Source organism: Lynx canadensis, chromosome F2 (genome assembly GCF_007474595.2).
Source record: "Lynx canadensis isolate LIC74 chromosome F2, mLynCan4.pri.v2, whole genome shotgun sequence".
NCBI lineage: Eukaryota > Metazoa > Chordata > Mammalia > Carnivora > Felidae > Lynx > Lynx canadensis.
Window position 1 is genome coordinate 78954251 of NC_044320.2, and position 23502 is coordinate 78977752.

The 23502-nt window shown below is 39.6% G+C and overlaps 1 protein-coding gene across 1 annotated transcript in view; it reads left to right on the forward strand.

The window, feature by feature from the left end:
* Positions 1–23502, forward strand: part of PXDNL (peroxidasin like) — a 266765-nt gene that overhangs the window by 170225 nt on the left and 73038 nt on the right. The window contains 5 exon segments of the mRNA XM_032591901.1: positions 6006–6118; positions 8863–9019; positions 18400–18508; positions 20223–20380; positions 22828–23502. Coding sequence (XP_032447792.1) covers positions 6006–6118; positions 8863–9019; positions 18400–18508; positions 20223–20380; positions 22828–23502 — 1212 coding nt within the window.

Below are 23502 nucleotides of genomic sequence, written 5' to 3' on the forward strand. Positions count from 1 at the left end.
AAAGGACAGATAAATTAGCAAAAGGGGAGAGATAATGAGTACAGTTTGGAAAAAGTTGCATTTAATATGCTTGTTGGGATTGAATGTAGATGTCTTTGTGAGCATGAAGCTAAGTTGTGTTGTCTATGGTTGTGAATGAAGTCGCTTAGAACCAAGGGGGTGTGTTGAGTGAGAAGATGAGAAGGCCAAGGATAGGAATTCCTCATAATGCAAAAGAAAGAAAAGCTGTGAATTATACCATTACAAATGGCCAGTATGACACAAAAACCCAGAGGAGAAAGGAATACCAGCAGCTAAGAATTATCTCCAAAAAGTGACCAAGTGGGTCAAAAGCTACAAAAAGTTGCTTTCAGTAAAGACGGTTTTTTTTTTTTTAAGATTCTGAATTTAAGGACCTGAAGAACAACAATTTTCATGCAATCAAGGGAACCAAACCCTTCTCCGAAGTAAGCTTCAGAGTAAAGGGGAGGGGGGAGGTGGATACACAGACGCTATTTTTTTCTAAGAAATTTCCTTGTGAAGGAGAGCAGTAAAAAGTGTCCGTGGAGATGCAGCAGGGATATGGGAGAATAAGGGGAGAGCCTATTTTTCTGAAAGGAAGAAGCCAGGAAGTTGGAAGAGAGTAAGTAACAGATGGTTCAAGGTTTCTCAGGTGGCAAGATGGGATGGGATTCGCAAAATCCGACGAATACTCCGGTAAGAAGAGGTATTTCTTCAGTTTAGTTGAGGAGAGAAGGGTAGTTAAGAAGTATAGAGAAGTACCTCTACAAAGTGGAGTGTAGGAAGTTAAAAAAATTATAGCCTGGGCGCCTGGGTGGCTCAGTTGCCTGAGCTTCCAACTTCGGCTCAGGTCATGATCTTATGGTTCATGGGTTCAAGCCCCACATCGGACTCTGTGCTATCAGCTCAGAGCCTGGAGCCTGCTTCGGACTCTGTGTCTCCCTGTCTCTCTGCCCCTCGCCTGCTCACACTCTGTCTCTCTTTCTCTGTCTCAAAAATAAATAAATACGAAAAAAAATTTTTTTAACTTAGAGCCTGATGGCTTGTCTTTTTTTTCCCTTGTGGAGTAGAAAATGTCAATATTTTGTAGAAGTAGAAAATGCTAATATTTTGTAGGAGAAGGGTGTGCTGAGAGATGGATTTTTTGTTGTTGTTAAATAGGATCTGAAGTGACAAAGGCAGTTTGATTCTGATAAAACAGGACACATGATCACTCCAGATATTTTGAAGGACAGACACGAAGAAAACAGTGCAAGTGTATTGAACGGAAGGACAATGGGTAAAAGGAGTTGGGAGTTTGGGAAGGAAAGTGGCAGAGGTGATGAAACTTGGGGTCTTGGCTGAAAAGGGAAGAGAATGACACTGGATGGGGTTTGTCAACAGGAAGGAAATGGAAGGTTCCCAGCAATTTAGATGGTGTCATAATGAGGGGATGACAGACCAGGAGGAAGAAGAGGTTTTGCTGTAGGGTGTGGTATTAGATATTTTCAAAAGATTATAAGTGATGGCATATAAGTGGTGGTAATGAGTAGCTGTTGAGACAGGAGGTGAACATGGCTGGAGATAGGGGATGTCACATAACGGAGGCCATGATGTGAAGTGTTGGCTATTAGAGATCCCTTGGATGAGTCAGGAAGGTCATTGCCTAATAGAGTCACTAGTGCTCACGAGATGTCCTCCATGCATTGTCAGGAATCCATAAGCCATAGTTTAAAAAACCCAAATACGTGTGCTAACTTGGCATATAACGTAAGATTTGAAAATAACAAAATACGATTCTCACTTCAAGAACAGAATCTTTTTATCTTCGTAATAAATTTTTGATGTTACCATGTATTTTTATTCCAATCATAGAAAAAGTCACCAGGAAAGAAATGATGAAAACCCCTTTGCCCGCTACTCAAATGAAGAAATAGGCATCACAAATAGGCTGCAAGATTGTTTGTTCTTCTTTTCTATCTGTTCTCAGCCCCAGCCTACTTGCCACTAACCCGGGTCTGGTGCGTATTACTCCCCTGCATGTCCACAGAGTTGACTTATTTTAGTTCAAGCTTTTATTTTGAGATAATTGTAGGTTCACAGTTAGTTGTGAGAAGTAACACAAAGAGATCCAGACTCATTACCAAACTGCAGACTCCACCTACTAAAACCCTAGCAACTACCAATCTGTTCTCTATTTCTATAGTTCTGTTGTCTCAAGAATGTCACATAAATAGAGTCACACAGGATGTAATCTTTGGGGGCTGGTGTTTTTCATTCAGCATAATTACTTGGAGATTCATCCAGAGTTTGTGTGTTATCAGTTATTCTTTTGATCATCAAGTCATTTATCAGTTATTCTTTTTACTGCTGAGCAGTATGCCATGATGTGAATGTACCATAGTCTATTTAATCTTTCACTCGTTGAAGGGCATATTTTTTTTTTAAACAAAATTTTTTTTAATGTTTATTTATTTTTGGCAGAGAGGGAGAGAGACAGAGCATGAGTGGGGAAGGGGCAGAGAGAGAGGGAGACACAGAATCCGAAGCAGGTTCCGGGCTCTGAGCTGTCAGCACAGAGCCCGACGTGGGGCTCGAACTCACAAGCCATGAGATCATGACCTGAGCCGAAGTCAGACGCTCAACTGACCGAGCCACCCAGGCGCCCCTAAGGGCACATGGCTTTTATTGTTTGATTATTACTAGGAAAGCCACTATACATATTCCCATTCGGGTTTTTGTATGTGAGAGTTAAGTTTTCATTTCTGTGGGATGAATGCCCAAGAGTGCACTTGCTGGATTGTATGGTAATGTCATCTTCGTTATTTTTTAATGTTTGTTTGTTTATTTTGACAGAGAGAGGGAGGGAGGGTCAACGAGAGGGAGAGAGAGACTCCCAAGCAGGCTCCACCCTGTCAGCACAGAGCCCGATGCGGGACTCAGTCCCATGAACCATGAGATCGTGACCTGAGCCGAAATCAAGAGCTGGATGCTGGCACTGACTGTGCCACCCAGGCGCCTGGGTAGTGTCATCTTTAAATTGTTAAGAAAGTTCCTAAATTATTTTCCAGAGTGGCTTTGCCATTTTATATCCCCACCAGCAATGTATGAGTGATCCACGTCCTTGTCAGTGGTTTGTGTTGTCCCTGTTTCATTTTAGCCATTCTGACAGGGGTGTGTAGTGATACCTTAGAGTGGTTTTAACTTGCATTTCATTTCCCTCGTGACTAATGACGTTGAGCATATTTTCACAGGTTGATTTGTCATGTATATTCTCTTCAGTGCAATGTCATACCTTTTGCCCATTTTCTAGTTGAATTGTTTCATCTTACAGTGTTGGATTTTGAGGGTTCTTTGTATATTCAAGACACTGGTCCTCTGTCATATATGCAGTTTGTAAATATTTTCTCTTAGTTGGAAACTGGCCTTTTCATGCTCTCAACATGGTCTTCCCAACACAAAAGGTTTCAAATCCGATGGAGTCCAGTTTCTCAATTTTTTCTTCAGTGGATTATATTTTCTTTTGTTGTTGTTTAGTTTTGAGAGGGGGGAGGGGCATAGAGAGAGAAAGAGAGAGAGAAAGAGAGAGAGAGAGTATCCTAGACAGGCTCTGCACTGTCAGCACAGAGCCCAATGCAGGGCTTGACCAAACTCACAAACTGTGGTAATGACCTGAGCTGAAGTCAGATGCTAAAGTGACTGAACTGCCCAGGTGCCCCATGGTGGGTTATACTTTCAATGTAGGATCTAAGAACTCTTTGCCTGGCCCTACATTCCAAAGATTTTCTCCTGTTTTTTTAAAGTTATATGTATAGTTTTACATTTTATATTTAGGTGTGTTGTCCATTTTGAGTCAGTTTTTGTACGAGGTGTCAAGCTTAGGTTGTTTTTTTGTTTTGTTTTGTTTTTTGCCTTTGCGTACCTAATTGCCCAACACCATTTGTTGAAAAGGACTCCATTAAGTTGTTTTTGCACCTTTGTCAATAGCAGTTGGGCATATTTGTGTGATTGTATTATCGGGTTCTTTTCTCTGTTCTATTGATGCAGTTGTCTGTGCCCATATTCATCAATACCACACAGTATTAATTTCCATAACTATATAACCAGTCTTAAAATCTGGTGGGTTGATTCCTCTCACGTTATCCTTTTTTGTCAAAATTGTTTAGCTACTTCAGTTCCTTTGCATTTCCATATACATTTTAAAATAATTTTCTCTATATCTCCAAAAACAATCTTTGTGAGATTTCGAAAGGAACTGCGTTAAACCCAGTATCAGTTTGTGGAGAAATAACATCTTTACTATCTCGAGACTTCCAATCCATGGGTACGATAGATCTCTACTTTCATTTACATCTCATTTGATTTCTTACATCAACATTTTGTAGTTTTCAGCATACAAGTGCTATACATGTTTTGTTAGTTATATATGCAAATATTTTAATTTTGAAAAATTGTATAAGGTATTCTTTTTTAAGTTTTTGTGTCTATATGTTTATTGCTTGAATATGTAAACATAATTGATATTTTTTACATTTATCTTATATCCTGCGATCTTACTGAGCTCACTTTGAAGTATTTTTGTAGATTTCTTAGAATTTTCTGTGTAGACACATATCATCGGCAAATAGAGACAGTTTTATTTCTTCTTTTCCAATTTGTATGTCTTCTGTGTCCTTTCCCTGCCATATTACACTGGCTATAACTTCCAGCACTATGTGGAATCAGAGTTCTGAGAGAAGACATTCTTGGCCTTGTTTCCTATCTGAAGGGGAAACATTCACTCCTGCACCATTAAGTAGCATGTTTATTGTAGGTTTTTGTCTGTGTTCATTTTCGAGTTGTGTAGGCTTTCTATTATTATTTTTCTGAGAGCTTTTATTTAATCATAAATGAGTATTAAAAGTAGCGAAACGCTTTTTACACCGATTGAAATTATCAGGACATTTATTCTTTAGTTGTTAGTATGGTAGATCCCATTGATTGCTTTTAAAGTACTGAACCGGTCTTGCACTTCTGAAATAACATTTTAATATTGATGAATTCTATTTGCCAGTGCTTTATGAATGATTTTGGTGTCTGTATTCATGAGAGGTACTGGTCTGTAGGATTTTCTTTTTCTTTTTTGATTTTGACACTGTCTTACCTAGTTTTGATATTAAAGTAAGCCACCTAAAAAGAGTCTGGAAACACACCCTCCTCTTTTAGTTTCTAGAAAAGATTGGGTGTTGGATAGAATTCTCTAGTAAAAAGATTTTAATTCTTTCCTAAAGATTGATGTCCGAGGATTAAAAAAAAAATTAGGAATTCAATTTCTTTAGTAGTTCTAGGGTTATTCCAACAATCTATTTTATATTAGGTAAGGCACAATAGTTTGGTTTTTGAGGAAATAAAGTAAGATTGAGTCGCTTTATTTTAGCCAGCAATATATTTTAGATGTTAGCATGTATCTTTCTTTTAGACTTAATGAAAAGATATTGAAAAAGAATAATGAAAATGCTTGTACCCACTACTTAGCTGAAGAAGTAAATACTACAAATATTTAAGGTTAAAGGTTAGGGTTAAAATATTAAGGATATTGGGGCGCCTGGGTGGCGCAGTCGGTTAAGCGTCCGACTTCAGCCAGGTCACGATCTCGCGGTCCGCGAGTTCGAGCCCCGCGTCGGGCTCTGGGCTGATGGCTCGGAGCCTGGAGCCTGTTTCCGATTCTGTGTCTCCCTCTCTCTCTGCCCCTCCCCCGTTCATGCTCTGTCTCTCTCTGTCCCCAAAATAAATAAACGTTGAAAAAAAAAATAAAATATTAAGGATAGAGGCTGTGTATAGTTCTCTTCCTTTTCTTCTGTTCTCGTATCTATCCTGAGTACCACGGCTTTGATGTTTATTATTCTCTCTGATGTCCTAGTAATTGCTTTTTAAAAAAACTAGTATGGCTAACCTATGTCATATCCAGGTTTATACCATTTGACTTGGATGAAGCACGCTGACAAAAAATGATATTGACATGACTTCCTTTTGATTCGCTTCCACAGCTCTCCCAGTGTTTACTCAACTACCTCAGGACACGAGCATACAGGTTGGCAAGAATATAAACATTTCGTGTCATGCTCGAGGAGAACCACAGCCCGTGATTACTTGGAATAAGGTAGGCTCTCAGCTAAAAGTAGAGTAATATTAAAAACACTGACAAATGTAGTGACCTACTGAAAACAGGTAGCTATTCTCACATTGATTTATTACTGTTGTGATTTTTGCTAGCGAGGAATACATTTTACACCGAGACAAGTTTATTTCCTGTTTCTTTTTTGTTCATCTTTTAAGCGACTGCATCTGATTTTGGCTCAGGGCTTTGATAAAATTTATCCTTTCTCATTTGCTTGGTGACGAAAGCTTCATAAGCATAACTAAATTCTTCTAAGGAAAAATTGCTTTTGTCTTACATAGATTAGAAGTTTTAGTGACGAGCAAGAAACAATTTTGAATTAATAACTCAGAAGTGGCTTAAAAGTAGGGCATTAACTACAGCAAGAAAAGAATGAAAAGCTTGGTATTAAAGCAAAGGGATATGAAAAAAACCCTCCGGTAGGTCAAGACCTCAGCGACTGTAAAACAAATAGCTTCTCATTTCTATCTTTTACTTCCTTTGGTTCTTTGAGCTATATCCCTTCAATGTAATTGTTTCTTTCATTTTAAGATTGTTATTAAAATGAAATGATTGGCCTCAGATTCTGATGTTCTCAAAAATAAGTGATGTTGCATACATACGAATGTCAGTTTTTACAGAGGATTTTGACAAAAAGTGACATTGGTGAAAAGTTGCAAAGCCCTTTTCCGAAAATGCTTGGTTTATTTTTGTTGTTGCCAAATAGCAACAAGGCCTTATTTTTGGTGGCTCCCTTTTGTGCTGTGGCTGAGCATCACGTGTGGTTCTCTGTACAAAGTTAAGTTTATCGTGATCTCAGAGCTGAAACTTTGGGCTCACGTACTCTCAAATAGTCTTGAATAGTTTTTATAATTTCTTTTGAATGTAATAGGAGATGACTCGAATATTTTTATACTAAAAATAGGAAGTGGAAAATACACATTTTGGTCAGTCTCTAAAGCCTTATTTGGCATTATACTAAATGCTCTCTCATATAATCTTGTCAGCAAAATAGCTCAGTCTAATTTCTAAAAGGTAGCTTCAAATCCCAAATGAATTGATGGAGGGCTGACTATATGCCAGACATTTTTTATACACTATCACATTTCATCTTTATAGTGATCCTCAATTCATGAGTTTAAAATGGCTCTGAGTTAGGCTACTTTTGCTACAAGCAACAGAAACTACCTAAAATAGGGAGATCAGGAATTTATGGGAAATCTGCCTGATAGCTCAGAGACTCTAAGCAACAACTTAGAACTATAGGTTTAGCCTGAGGGGTCTGGCCGTATGTAAGGACAGCAGAAAGGAGTGCTTTTTGCAAAGATGTGATGATGGTCCCGCAAGAGGAAGTGGAGGGAGGCAGTCCCGAAGGAAAGAGACCCTCTGGGCCTTACTGCCTGTGCACCTGCTCACTTCTTACCCCTTCTGTACTTCTGGTGGTTTTCCACCTACCCTCCATCTGGTAGGTCCTGCTTCTTCCTCCGTCTCCTGCCCTGAGTTACCTACCAGCCACCGGTCACCTTGGACTTGTTTTCTAGTAGTGGTCAAAGACAACTGTGAGCATCTGAAGACCTGTAAGGCATTTTTTTCACTTTGAACCTTTCTGGTTACATTCGGGCCTACTGGCCATCACTGGGATCTGAGTTCTTTTGGAACAGCAGGTCCCATTCTCAGTTTCCTGTGTTTCCTGGGGAGGGGTAGGAGAGAAGCGTCTCTACCCCTGCTCCACTCCGGTGCAGTCCCAGAAAGCCAATATCTTTTCCTTTTTAAAAGGTTTCCTTTTTAAAAGGACGCTCAGTCGGTTGAGCGTCTGACTTCGGTTCAGGTCATGATCTTGCAGTTCGTGCAAGTTTTTTGTGTCCTCTGTCTCTCTCTGTCTCAAAAATAAATAACCATTAAAAAACTTTTTAAAGTTAATGACATAATAATGAAAAGTACATAAAGCATACTAATAATAACTGAATACATTAAAAATTTTTTTAATGTTTATTTACCCTTGCGAGAAAGAGACAGAGGTGTGAGTGGGGGAGGGGCAGAGAGAGAGACACACAGAATCGGAAGCAGGCTCCAGGCTCTGAGCTGTGAGCACAGAGCCTGACATGGGGCTCGAGCTCATGAACCTCGAGATCATGACCTGAGCCAAAGTCGGACACTCAATCGACTGGGCCACCCAGGCTGTCTGTAACTGAATACAGTTTAATAATATTTCATGTGAAATGTAGTCATTTTCTCTTCTTAAGGTAGTGTTTTAATTAAGAAACACCGATATGTGAAACTTTGCAGCAACATAAAGCTTATGAGTACATGTGTAGAAGAAATAGAAGAGAAATCCGTAATATGAAGATATCTTTGATGCTTTTAGGTTGTAGATTTATGAAAATTTTCCTTCTTTTCAAATTTTATTTTTACTGTTGTTGTCAGAACCCTTTTGTAGAAGAAAAATATGAATAAACGGTATATTTTCCTTCATGGGAATTATTTTAAAATGATCATAATAGGAAATAATTACATAATTGAATTTTGAGTTTCATATTTATTATAGAGAGGGAGACAAACTGTGCTTCCTGACAAGCACTTCCTCTCTCTTTTCTTCTCTTCATTGTATTCATAAATTACCTCTAGTGCCTGACACAGTGAGTGCTCAGATATTTGTAGAACAAATGAAGCTATATCAAACAAAATGTAAGCTGTTATTTTTTGAACGATCGCATTTTCTTCCCGTCGCAATTCTTTCCGCTCCCTAGGCAGGTGTTCAGATTACGGAGAGTGGTAAATTCCATGTCAGTGGTGAAGGCGTGCTCACCATCTATGATGCAGGGCAAGCAGACCAAGGAAAGTATGAATGTGTGGCTCGGAACCCATTTGGCCTTGTTGCGGCCAACATGTTTCTCACGGTCATCGGTAAGTGTGGCTCCTTATACAACCCGAATCAATGTCTTTGACAGCTTCTACCCCTACTCCTAACTGATTCGCCTCGCTGCCCTATATGGTCCCTTATATGTTCTTTCTAGTCAAACATGTTAATATTAGCTCAAAGTTATTTTATTTTTATTTATTTATTTATTTATTTATTTATTTTATTATTATTATTTTAACGTTATTTGTTATTGAGAGAGACACAGAGCATGAGCAGGGGAGCGGCAGAGAGACAGGGAGACACAGGATCCAAAGCAGGCTCCAGGCTCTGAGCTGTCAGCACAGAGCCCGACGTGGGGCTCGAACTCACAAACCGCGAGATCAAGACCCGAGCTGAAGTCGGATGCTAAACCGACTGAGCCGTCCAGGCACCCCACAATTATTTTATTTTTAAAATCTAAGCTCTGAAGTGTAAACTACCTGAAAGGGTATCAAACACCAGAGCCAAAAGTGAACATAAATGGTGAGGATTTGCAAATAAATATATACCATGTTTTCTTAGTAACTGAAAATTCTGGAATATAAGATACATTCATAGCTAAATGAAAGTGGAGTCTGGAATATAAGATACATTCATAGCTAAATAAGTGGAATTTAGCATGTATTAGTTGCTCCAACCTAGTGTATTTAGTTCTACAGTAAAATGAAAAATCAATCAATCAATCAATCAATCAGTCACACTTCTAGGGGAGATCCGCCACTCTGAGAACAAATATCTCAATATTTAGGAACATTTATGATTGGCCAACATATTTGGCATTGTTTTACCTTTCAGCATCAGTCTGGTGGTTTAGTTGGAGCCCTCTTCCAGTTGGTTATCAATGGTGACTGTTCAAAAAAAGTTGTCATTGTATTACAAAAAATAAAATCCTTTTTTAAAATTTTCACTGACTCAGTTTGCATTAGACGTGAGAGAGTCTGTCTGTAGGCAGACTCAAGAGGCGACCTCAGCCCTGGTTGTGGAAATGGAGACAGGCTGTGATGGCGGGTGGGCGTGTTCTCCACGTGGGAAGGTATTCGAGAAGGCATAGCACATGGGGACACGTGAACTGACATCAGGGCTTTTGAGGAGCTTTTGCCTTATTGACAGTCAGCAGTGGAAATAAATGAGTTCAGCCACGAGCATATGGAGCACTATTTTGGGCTTTGCCTGCTTTTTGGTTTCCTTAGAAATGGGCAGATTTCATAAATAGGGTTTTGCAGATTTATTTTTTCCTTTGAGCTCTTATGGGTCTATAAAAATATTGGGTAACTCTTCTCATTATAAATACAGGCCTGGGTAAAAATAGATTTATGTAATTAAATCACATCCTTAGAAATATCACTATCTTTCCATCATAGAGCACAGTACTTTTATCCTCTTCTACTTGCGGATTCTCCTAAAATATCAAACTTCCAAATATTCTATTTGTTGGGATATTTTTATAAAGTGCAGATTTTTATTAATGGCACATCAGTCTTCACATATTTATTATACTGTATTGTAAAGATGCATTCTCTGTAGAATATTATTCCTACAATTATAATAATGTAGCTAGTAACTGCCACATATGTATTCTAGGAGGATCAGAAATTCTTCCTTATATAGAATTTCTTAAAGTTACAAAATCTTAGCCTTCCTCTCTGTTTGCTATGAGTTCATGTTTTTGCTGATTTAAAATCTGTGATAGTTGTGTTTCTTTCTTTCTTTTTTAAAAAAATGGTTTGTTTAGTTTTGAGAGAAAGAAAGAGACAGAGAAAGAGAATCCCAAGCAGGCTCTACACTGTCAGTATGGAGCCCAGTGCAAGGCTTGAACTCACAAACACTGAGATTGTCTGACCTGAGCCCAAATCAAGAGCCGGATGCTTAACCAACTGAGCCGCCCAGGCACCTCAGTTGTATCTTTTTATAAATTTATGGGGTCCTTTTTCTGCTGCTTAACTATTTGTGAGATCTATGGGAAAATATCCTTGGGCATTTTGGAAAAAAACCTTACTATAAAATTTATATTAATATCTTTTATGTTTTAGAAATGCTAGAAATCTTTACCACTAAACAAACAGACACAAAAACAAATATTCTCTCTCTGCCTCTTCTCTCCCTGTCTGTCTCTCTGTTTTGCTCTGTCACATGCACACAAACACTACAATCACAGCGGTCAATATTTTAGAATCTCCGGCATAAGAATTTCATTGTGGTGGACTGAGGTTTAACTACCCATTTTATATATACACATTAACAGTAAAACATTTAGATTCATGTGTATTAATCACTCTATTCACCAGATTTCAAAACAGTGATAGATAGCATTTACCACTATTCTTCTCTGTTGCACAGAAAGTAGAAAGTCGGGCTACAGGGTTAAAGTAGTACAAAAAAAAGAAGTTAGTCAAGAAAAAAATTATGTTTTTCGCTCTGGAGACATTTATATGTCAATATAAGGGGAGATGAATTTATATTTGCATCTCATACCAAATAAATTTTATGATATTAGAAATATTTTTATAAAGAGAAGAAAAAATATGAAGATATACATTTTTAAGTTTTGAATAAATTTAAGATTTAAGACAAGCGGTGTGTGTGTGTGTGTGTGTGTTCACACAGCCAAAATTAGCAGAAGAGGAGGAAATGTGTCAATATAAAATATCACTTATGGAACATTTTATGACTTAGGCTCTTTCATTCACCAGTCATCCTAATTAAAGGGAAAAGACAGTTCATTATGGGAGGATTTTCCAATCTTCCTGCCCCAGTGTAGCAGTTATGGAATGTTGTAACTCCACTCAGGGTGTAATAAGTGATACAAAGAGGATCATGCCTTTTGAGTTTCCATCCTGTACTGGAGTATATAACCATAGAAAGTAATCCAAAATAATAAAAATAAACAACAACAATGAAAGCAAAATCTGGGCTATACATATATATATATATATATATATATATATATATAGCAGACCAAGGAAGTCCTCTCTCTCTCTCTCTCTATATATATATATATATACACACATATACACCATACATTTGAATGAGTTGATGTTCAAAGTAAGGCATTTATAATAGCAAAAGAAAAAAGGGTTTCCGCAAGGTGTAATTATTTTAAGGAGTTTTTTTTTCCATAGATGTAATCGATTTTTAATAGTTTTAATACATGTTTAAAAGCCTTTAAGGCTGATACAGTATTTACTGAGAGCCTCTCCCCTAGGCTGTCCTCGAAGTATTTTACATTGGCGAACATTACACAGATCTGCAGACTTCTGTCTCTGGATAGTATTTGGCATATGAAAGCTACACATATTGCTTTAAACCAAAAAAAAAAAAAAAAAAAAGCCTCACAATTTTTTTCCAAAACATGATTTATTTTAACGCTTCCTATATATATTATTGATATGCCGTTAAGTGCTCTGAAGTTCATAATTCACTGTATGTTCTTCTGACTCATTTCTTGCTTGTGAAAATGGCTCAGTCTAACTGAGGACACAAGATGTTTATATTGAACATTAGCAGTGTGAGACAGTGGGAGAAAGCCTGGGTTAAGTCATCATGCTTTTACCTTTATTGATCTCAGCCACTTTGGATACCTTACTTACCCATAACTAGAATTAACTTTCTCATTTCTTAAAAAAGTGGAATTGGACACTCTCAAGAGTCCTTCTTGGCGTAGGAATTCTGCTTCTCCAATAGTATTCAAATGTGCAGCAATAGTCCTCAAGCAGTTTTGAGCACATCTACACGACGGGATGTTTACCAGTGAGACGCTGGGATAATATGTAGACGAGGCCAAAAACGAAATAGTGACACAGCATTTGTTAAATGAAAATTTTGCAGCACAAATAACACACACGGACTGTTTGTGATTATATAACAATAAATCTAAACAGTGTCATCTTCTCTGAAATTCCAAGTTGGGGATCGAATTGTATGTTGGACATTTCATTTTGGATGACCCACAGTTCTTCCGATTCCACATGTTAAAAACCCATCTTGAATGTATTCGCAATTGAACTCCCTTCAATACAGTCCATAACGAGGTCCTTCTATAAGGAGGAAGTCAGAGCCTCCTCCGATTTTTTTCTACTCTCTCCTCCTTCTTTACCCTAACTGTATTACCAGTTTTTGCTGCAAATAATGCTTCTTTTCCATTTCACCACCTGACCTCCTCTCTTATAGTTCATTCTTTGGTCATTTGGGTTTTTGCAATAGCTTTCTAAATATTTCCACTTATAATATTCCCTACTTTGACTCTATCCTCAACCCAATAAGTTATAAGTGAGAAGTAAGGTGGCATCAGTTGATTTTAAGTTAGTGAGACCTTTCCTTTTATGTTAAGTAAATAACCTTTATTAAACTGATACTAACATTACTAATAAAAAGTTAACATTTCTTGGGCATTTACCATGTGTTCCAAGTGCTATATTATCAATTGGCTTATTTAATTCTTTTGGGATCTAGTTATTTTTGAAATTGTGAATGAATAACTCAGATTTTTGACATTCTAATCCACTTACTTGTCATTGTCTAGACAAAACATCTGTTTCAAAACCACTGAAGTTGTTGCTCAGTGAGCTATGAACTATCAGAAAATTTTAATTATCTTTACCCAAATATATCAATGAAGTAAAATTGATATTGAATCATTTTAAATTGCTATTTTACTATATGTACCATGATTATGTCATTAATTTACATAATAATTAATAGATACATGACAATCTTGTTCACTTGTCAGACTTTAACAATACAATGGTGAAATATTTCTATAAACAACAACATATACCTAATACACATCTGCATATGTTTATAATACCTGTATCCATTTTGAACACATTTCCCATCCATTTATATAGAAAACCTACTGTTTTTTAGAATGTTTTAAAATTTATTTTGAGAGAGAGAGAGCGAGCGAGCATGAGCAGGGGAGGGGCAGAGAGAGAAGGAGAGAGAGAGAATCTCAAGCAGCCTCTGCACTGCCAGCCAGAGCCCCACGTGGGGCTCAATGTCAGGAAACGTGAGGTCATGACCTGAGCCAAAACCAAGAGTCGGACGCTTAACAGACTGAGCCACCTAGGCACCCCTATATAAAACCTATTCTGAAAACATACGTCTATCCTGATATAAGCCACATGTTAAAAAAAATTAGCATTAAATTTCAAGAACAAAATTTTAGTGTAGTAATGTTTGGATAGCTAAGAAATTACAAAGAAAGCAAATAATGAAAATCAAAGGCACATCTCAATTATTAAAACCAAAAAGAAGTAGTTAGTGTCTTTCCTTTCCCATTTCTGAAATCATGGTGGAGCCTGCAAGACAGTGAGCCCATTTACATACTTAATGATGCAAAATGATGAGTAAGGCAGAGTTGTTGCTATTCAGAGAAAATTATCTCACAGAGGCCGTCATTAGTGTCCATTTGTATGCTGTGGGACTGTCTGGTTTCCTAGGACATCTCTGTCCAGCGTCATTGGCAGTCTGCCGTTCTCTTTAAGGGAAGATTTAATGTGGTAAGGTCTATTTAGTTATGATAGTTACATTACCTGGCTACTTTTTTCCAAGATGGAGGGGGAGATAAAGAATATGCAGTTGTGAAAGAAACTCAGCTTTTATTGAGGTCTAGGGATTCTGTGGGGAGAGCGAAGGTGTCCTGTGGCAGTGTTCCTCCTCTGGCTCCGTCCTGTTCTGCCCTCTCCCTCCTCCCCCCCAGCCCCCACCCCCTGCCACATCCTTCCCATCTGGGCCATGCTCTGACAGGGTGGGCTCACAGCAGTTGGTGGGCCATGACCCCAAACTCCCCTTTCCTCAAAGGACTCACATTTATCTTTGCACTTTATCTTCCTTGGAGGTGATAGGTGACAGGTGCATGGACAGAACTGAAAGGAGATGTTCATTAGACAACTTTAAACGTGCTCGTTCTGTAACCCTACTGAGACTTCTTCCCCCCATTTTAAGCCCAAGATTTAACAAAAGAAAATGATCTGGCTCTTCCTTCACATCTGCAAAATTTTGCATAAAAAGATGGAGAATATACTCAACATTTTCTGAACATTCTACCCCTACAACGTCAACTGAGGTAGTTTTTAAGACAAATAAAATATGAACAGTATTGTTTGATTCTAATGTGCCCCAATAAACTGAATTTGCTCCGCATAATGCAGTGCTGTTCTGAGAACATTATGGAAATCTGTTCGCAATTTGTACCATAGCAAATAAAACAATACTGAGACCGAATGAATAGTAAAAAGGGTCGTTTTATTTTATCATAAAACTATGAAACCTTAAGAATTCATAATTAAAATGACATAAGTGAGAGTTATTGTTACCACAAATATTTTCTTTGTGAACATGCTACATATTTAATGTACTTTTAATAATCTGTGAACAACTTTTATGTGCTTTCTGTTTGTGCACATTATAATTTAATTATTGCAAACAATATTTACATATTTTGCCACTTTTCTTGTTACTTTTCTCTCCTTTTCACATCTCCGCACTTGTTGGTTTCTTATTAACATGGAGAAAAAGCGGGTCAAGTTGAAGAAATGATAGGACGACAGAGGAGCAATTGGTAATAGTATGAGAGTATGGATTACTTATGGGTTTCGAACATAGTCATTATTGAAAGGCACCTAATATTTGCATCGTGACCTGTAGTTTTCAGAGAACTTTGCATGCCTTTTTATGTAATAATCATGTTTGGCCTGAGCTATATGTTGAGCAAGTCTTATTATTTCCACTTTATGAATAAGTCAAAAGATGAACATGAGATTTTTTAAAATTCCTTATGCCTATACATGTTATACAACCATAATAGCCAAACTATTTTACAAGCAGAATAAAAGCAAAATTATGAAACAAATAAAATTCAGATTAACATGTTAATCGATGCTCTCCCAAACTTTAGATATCGTTTCCCAAGTTCTATCTGCCATAGTGAACCGCCTTTTGAGTTTTGACCGGCATTGTGCACTGTGTGATAACTCAGCCCTACACATAACCTTCTTACTTCCAAATCCAAATAGACCTTTGATCGTGTATCATGCACACAGGTGCAGGGGTCCAATGACAGTAATTGTCATAAATAAGAACACATCGTTGACGCCACTCTCTACACTTGAGGTTCGCGGGTAAGGGACTTAAAAGGAAACGATAAAGAAAAGGCTAACGTCTCGTCCGCCAACAGGTCAGCCCAGATTGATTTGATTGATCTTGGTACCTTTATTATCAAGTAAACATAACAATTTGAGTGGGCTTATTCTTCCTGACCTGTTTTTGAACATACCACAAGGTATATATCATGTTAGGTATTGGAGAATATTGTTTTCTCATAATCATTGCAGTTATATTGATTGATTGCTTAATGGGTTGATTAATCCATCTGCTCATAAGCCAATACCCCTCCTCGCCACATGCTCACTATGTATGTAGCAACTACAGTGCATTCACATTATATTTAATTAAATCATTTTCTGGTAATCTCTCAGCTTCGTAATTCTTACATTAAGCACGCGTTTTAGCATCAGTGCATGTGTCCACCCAGCTAATTCTAACTGCTGCATGGTATTTCATACTGTACGTCCACCACATTTTTCCCACCCACACTGCCATTGCTGAGAGTTTTCCCTAATTCCTTCCACACAAAGTTGCAATGAGCATTCTCGTTTGTATCCCTTATGGATTTGTTGAGAATTTCTCTGGATATATATACGTGGGAATGCGATTGCTGGGTGAGGGGGTGTGCACATATGTCAATTTCCTAAGTAAAAGCAAATCCAAAAATATATAGCTCACTAAACAAAATCTTGGAAATAGGAGTGTCAATGCTACATTCTCAACCAGCCCACCGTGTCCACTCACCCCTGCCAAAGGTTGGCATTAATCAGCTTTTTCATTTTCTCCAGAAGCATAAAATGGTAGTTCACTGGTATTTTAAATTTTATTTATGAGGCTTTCAACATCTGCTCTATACTTCCTAATTTGGGGGGTTTCCCCTTTTGCAGCTTGACTGTATGTATTTTTTCTCAGTGCGTTACAAGAATTCCTTGAATGAAACAGAATATTCTACGTCAGATTTAGAAATTACAAATATGTTACCTATTGTGTTATTTGTCTGTGACCTTTTTGCCTTTGTGTCTTTCCTTGAATGGAAAATGTTAATTTCATGTAATCAAATTAATCAGTTTGTCTCTGTTTCCTTTCAATTACCTTTAGTGAATGTATAGTTAATCCAATGTGATTTTTGAACTCTAAAAGGTAAAATTGATGTTCTGGAGTTTTAATATTGCGGTCATGATAAAGACTGAATTGCATTGACAGTATAACCTCCATCTCATAAGTACTGCCCATAATCTAGTTTATCAAGTACGTCTTTCAGCAGAGACCTCGATTTTACTGTTTTCCTTATAATATCTATATTATTGGTATTTTTTTCTGGAAATTTTTTTTGTTAGTGATCTTTCTGGGACAATGAACCAATCCAATATGTGTGTATTTTTGTGATACAAAGGAATATTTTTTATAACAAGCAGTTGTGGAATGCTATTTGCATTCCTCTAGTCCAAAATACATAAACATAGATATATGTACTTCTATACATATAAATATACATTTGTAATTTATTATATAATGCAATATATGATACATAGGTGCTAATATATAAAGCGCACCCCTTCCTATTTTTATTTAAAGTTTTCATTCTTTTGTATCTCCTTAATGACATTATCTTTAAATTCAATTGTTGGAGCTATACTTACTCTCGCTTTCAGTGTTCAACAATGCAAAGAAGTTATTGTTTTAATTATGTCATATAAATTCTTGTTACACTTTTAATATTCTCACTAATGAGAATTAGTGAGAATTCTCACTAATTCTCTCTACTTTAAGTCAAAAGCTTCCTTTGTGGATAATATCCAAATTGATAGAATTCTCACACACTGAAGAGCTATAGAAACAACATGAGTTATTTTTCACTGAGTTCTTACTGAGAGTTCAATTCTTGCTGTAAGAAATCTCCATAGGGATGTGATAATATTTACTTCATTTTAATGTTTAACATTAAAGCAAGGTGGCTGAAGAGATAGGCATTTCATACCTTTCCAAAGATGACAAATTACTAACACACTTGGATCCCATTTGAATTGGTGTTACAAAAAAAGAAATATTTCACATAGCTTTACTAGATTGTGGAATGTTTTTGTTCCCTAAATAATGCTGGTATTGTTGCTGGAAGCTTTGCTTCGGGATCGTTAACCTACTCGTCTGCAATGGACAGTATCATGTGGACACTGTATAACATTTTTATTGTCTTGGAAGTTTTTGTAATGCCATTTATATGAGATCGTTCCTAACTGCAAGGTCTGGTTGATACTTTTAATCATGGAATTGATTTTCAAAGCAATACAGGCTAGACAAGCTGGCGATGACTTTGTTGAATCATCCATTCTTGACGCGGTACAGAGGGTTGACAGTGCAATTAACTCCACACGAAGACATTTGTTTTCACAGTAAGAATTTATTTTATTTTGATTGCAAAATTGTTTTCACTTCAGTTCTACTTGGTTTTTATAATCTCCATAAATCACAGCAGGCATAGTGCATAAAGTGCCAAAGTAGGTGTTTTCTTCAGTTTTGTGTTATCACCCTCTGGGCTAGCCACCATTGCCAGCTCAGCCTCAAAGAGAATGAAACTTATTCCGCATAGGATCCAAATGGCAGAAATTTACATCACAGATCTGCTCTGCGTGGCCCCACAATAGGGCTCGGGCAGTGGGCTCTGTTAGGTCCTCAACCACCCACCACTATCAGACCCGGTGCTCCTGCCAGTTCCGGAGTTGACACTGATGGTCAGGTTGAACACATCTGGTCGTGAACCGACAGCTTACAGGTGGAAGTTTTGTTTCGGATAATGTAATATTTTGGTTTGTTTTCATTTGAGTCACCAGTATCTTTAGAATGGTGAAGCCTTCCAGTTCTACAAAGTCCCCGTCAGTCCTAATGGAGGTACATGGGGTGCTTTGCGTCCCCTGAACGTATTAAAGAAAACAGAACTGTTGTCTTCAAAGTCAAAGCCCATACCCGGTCTTTGTAGTTGTTGGTCAAGAAGGAATATGTTATAATGCCATAATCGAGTACAGCTCTCTTCCCTGCATACTTACAAACAGCATGGCGTCCTGATCATGGACTTGTGTTCTAGAGCCATTCACCCTACTTATAGTCTATTGTGATTCCTCACTTTATCGCTTTCTATCTGGGCGACCTTGGGCAAGTGACTGAGCGTCCTAGTACCTCAACCTTCTTGCCTGGAAAATGGGGCTAACGATGAGATCTGCTTCATGGACATACTTGTTAGGAAGATTGAGTAAGTTAGTACAGATAAATTGTTTCAATAGTGTCTGTCACATAGAAAGGCTTAATTAAAGTGAGCTATTAATATGATCACTATTGTTCTGTGATCTAAAGTTAATTATGATTTCAGACACAGAGTACCAGATGTGCCTTAGCTGACCAAAATCTCTCAGTCTCGCATTCTCAGTGGCTAATATTCTTTCAACATACTTAGTTGAGTTCTTCAATGTGTAACTACCGTGTGCTCGTCAGTAGGCTTGGTACTTGGGATGTAAAGATGAATAAGGCATTATCTCATCCCTAACACAGTCTTTCTGTGGTGGAGGACACAATATGTCAGCAATTTAAGTACATCTCGTTGCGTACGTAAGAGTTGTATGTGACGATGATACAGAAGTAATTGAGAAGGTGGTAGTTTGTTGGGATTATTAGGGAGACTTTGTGGGGAGAGTGATGCCTGAGCAGGATTTTAAAGGTGGATGGGAATGTCCAGGCAGTTACATATGAGGAAAGAGAAGACAGTGCCACGACCCAGAAACTGGGTGCACTGCACACTATTTCAGAGGGTTCACTAGGACCTATGTGTGGACCCCACAAGTTTATTTTTCACCATAGGTGTTGCCTTTTATACAAAACTGCTCTTTAAATCATTGATGCATTAAAAATGTATCTTTTGAGTTCAGCACTGCCATTGACACTTGGGACTCACTAATGAAATAGGAAAAGAACTCTCAGATCCCCTGTGAAGCTTATCGTGAAGCTTTCCTTCTTCTTGATTGTTCGGGAAACGTATTCTTAAATGCACAGTACACGTGAGATTCATGGATTCTGCAGTCTTGCCTTGTGAACAGTGCTGTCTTTTGTCACTTGCAGAAAGCCTCGCACCCCTGCTGATCTGCTGGCTCAGTTTCGTTATCCGCATGACCCGTTTACTGTGGAGACAGCCAGAGCTGGGGAGATTTTTGAGTACACGCTTCTGCTGACCCAGGAACACGTGAAGCAGGGGCTCACTGCTCATCTGGAAGGCAGAGGTCGGCTTCTGGAGGCATTCCGTTCTCAGCCTACTGTCCGTAGCGAAACTGATCGTGCCTCAGCTTTTCTTCTCCAAAACACCATGTGATTTAGAAATTAATTTACCGCTTTTACCAAATGGATGCAGACGTTTCTCGTAAGAACTGTAATTCAAAAGAAGTACGATCACGATACATCCAAACCTGTCAAGGTCTACCAGCTGTATATGTCTAGTATATCTAGGAGAACCATTTTAGGTGCACTTACTTTTTGACTCCAAAAGATACTACTCCTTCCTATAGTGAAGGCTTTACTCCCAGGGTAATGTGCCTCTACTTATCATGGGAATCACCTCAGTGATTCAGCGAATTTATCTGAATTCCTTCCTCTGTCTATAGCTTACGTATCCCTTCCATTCTTTTTTTTCTCTTTTGCTATACTGAAATTCTCATGTATTTTTTTCCCCAAAGCAGACGTTTATTTAGTAAATGTCAAATGAGACTGATATGGAAATCTTTCATATTTTCTACATCTTTCTCTTTAAAATTAAATGAATGTGATTCTTTGCTATACACCGTGTGCTCTGTGAGCACAACAGCAACTTCTAGAGGTTTGCGCTTTCTTTATTCCCCTTCAGAAAATAAACCAAGATACAGTGCACAGGGCCGTTTCTGTGCCTGACCCACTCCTTAGTGCCCTATACAATTTCTCCAAAGCTCTATTTAATAGCCCCTAGTGGTCCGTTATGTCTCGGGTTTCATAGCTTCCTTAAGAGAAATATCCAAGTGAAATTTCCATAGAGTCCATATTAGCACTTGAATCAAATTTCTGGCTGCTTAATTTTGAGTCTTACTAGCATGAGTTAGCCAAGGTCAGGTCTGCGAAAGCCCAGTTCTACATTCCTAAGTTTCAGGTCAGGACAATGGGTCTTTGATTTCTCTTCTCACATATATCTATTAGAAGAGGCAATTTTCAAGAATAACAGTCTAAATACATAACTAGAAAATAAGCAATCAATATCTACAGATTTAGCTTTGCTAAAATACGCATCCCCTGTGCATGATGCTTATTTTGCCAAACCGAGTATATATTCTCATTTAAAATACGAAAGAGCAGGGCGCCTGGGTGGCTCAGTCGGTTAAGCGTCCGACTTCAGCTCAGGTCACGATCTCGCGGTCCCTGAGTTCGAGCCCCGCGTCGGGCTCTGGGCTGATGGCTCAGAGCCTGGAGCCTGCTTCTGATTCTGTGTCTCCCTCTCTCTCTGCCCCTCCCCCGTTCATGCTCTGTCTCTCTCTGTCTCAAAAATAAATAAACGTTAAAAAAAAATACGAAAGAGCATTAGCAAAATTTTCCCAAGAAAAAAACCCACTATGTTGTTCTACCTCTGTCTTACTATTTGTGAAGTTAAAGGCCGTTTTTTTTTCCCTCCAGGATCAGTTTGCCCTGAAAGTGAACCTAGGATCCAAGTCTTTATATACAGGAAGATTATTGTACATTTCCAAGATTAAGGTATCTGACGGCCCAACCCGAGACCAGCTTATCCAGATGAAAGACAAGTGGTCTTGGTATCATGAGCCAGTTCCTGATGATTCATTAGGGACAATAACTCTTAGCAAACAGGACTTAGTGAACAGTCTTTGCAGATTTCAGATTATGCTGCAGTTTTTTAAGCTCTGTTAAAAGAGGGGCTCCAGAACACCTCCGGGTTGTGTGGGACCTTCCCTGGGGAGTGGCAGTTTGTAATAGTTTGGAAGTTACTGCTTCACCCCTGCATGTCAGATATCATTCGGGTTAATCTTCACACCATCCCCACGAACACATCTTAGACCCTGTCTTCCAGGAGCACAAAACCTGAAAGAAAGGATTCTGAACTGGGGGAAAAAAAAGTTACAATCTTGTGATAACAAATCTTTACCAACATTATATTGGTAAAGACGCAGAACTAGGAGTTTGAGGAGAACTGGTACGTGTCTCTCCTTTCTTGTTCATTCTAGCAGGTAGTCATTGCTCCTAAGAGAGGCATCACTAAGCATCCCCCACCCCCATTAGAAGTTTTTTAATGTTTATTTATTTTTGAGAGAATGACAGAGCGCACAGGCGGGGGAGGGACACACAGAGAGAGGTGACACAGAACCTGAAGCAGGCTCCAGGCTCTGAGCTGTCAGTACAGAGCCTGATGTGGGGCTTGAACCCACGAACTGTGAGATCATGACCTGAGCCCAAGTCGGATGCTTAACCCACGGAGCCACCCAGGCGTCCCCCCCGCCCCCCCCCCCCCCCCCCCCCGCTTTTATTAGAACTTGGAACTTTCGGTTTTGTTCTAATGAAATCCTGCCGGATGTAGGAAAGACGTGTGCCCCCCCCCCGGAGTGGCCCGTCCCCACGGCCCCTGGGTCCGAGGTCCCTCCCCTCCCTCCGCCCCAGGGACCGCCGTCCTCACTCCCTCCCTCGCTGCTCTGCATTTCAGAATTCCGCTACAACGACCTGGTGTCCCCGCGCTACCTCAGCCTCCTCGCCAACCTGTCGGGCTGCACCGCGCACAGGCAGGTGCCCGACTGCTCGGACCTGTGCTTCCACCAGAAGTACCGAGCCGCGGACGGCACGTGCAACAACCTGCAGCACCCCGCGTGGGGCGCGTCCCGGACGGCCTTCGAGCGCATCCTGAAGCCTGCCTACGAGAACGGCTTCAACCTGCCGCGCGGCGCGGGCCGCCGGCCCCTCCCGCCGCCCAGCCTGGTGTCCACGGAGCTGGCGGCCACGGCCACGGTCACCCCGGACGACCGGTACACGCACATGCTCATGCAGTGGGGCCAGTTTCTGGACCACGACCTGGGCCACACGGTGCCCGCGCTGAGCACGGCGCGCTTCTCGGACGGCCGGCCGTGCAGCGCGGTGTGCACGAACGACCCGCCCTGCTTCCCCATCCAGCTGCCCGACGGCGACCCCCGCCGCGCCCACGCGGCCTGCCTGTTCTTCGCGCGCTCCAGCCCCGTGTGCGGCGGCGGCGCGACGTCGCCGGCGACGCGCTCGCTGTACGCGCGCGAGCAGGCCAACCAGCTCACCGCCTACCTCGACGGCTCCAACGTGTACGGGAGCTCGGAGCGGGAGTCCCGGGCGCTCCGGGACCTGGCCGCGCCGCGGG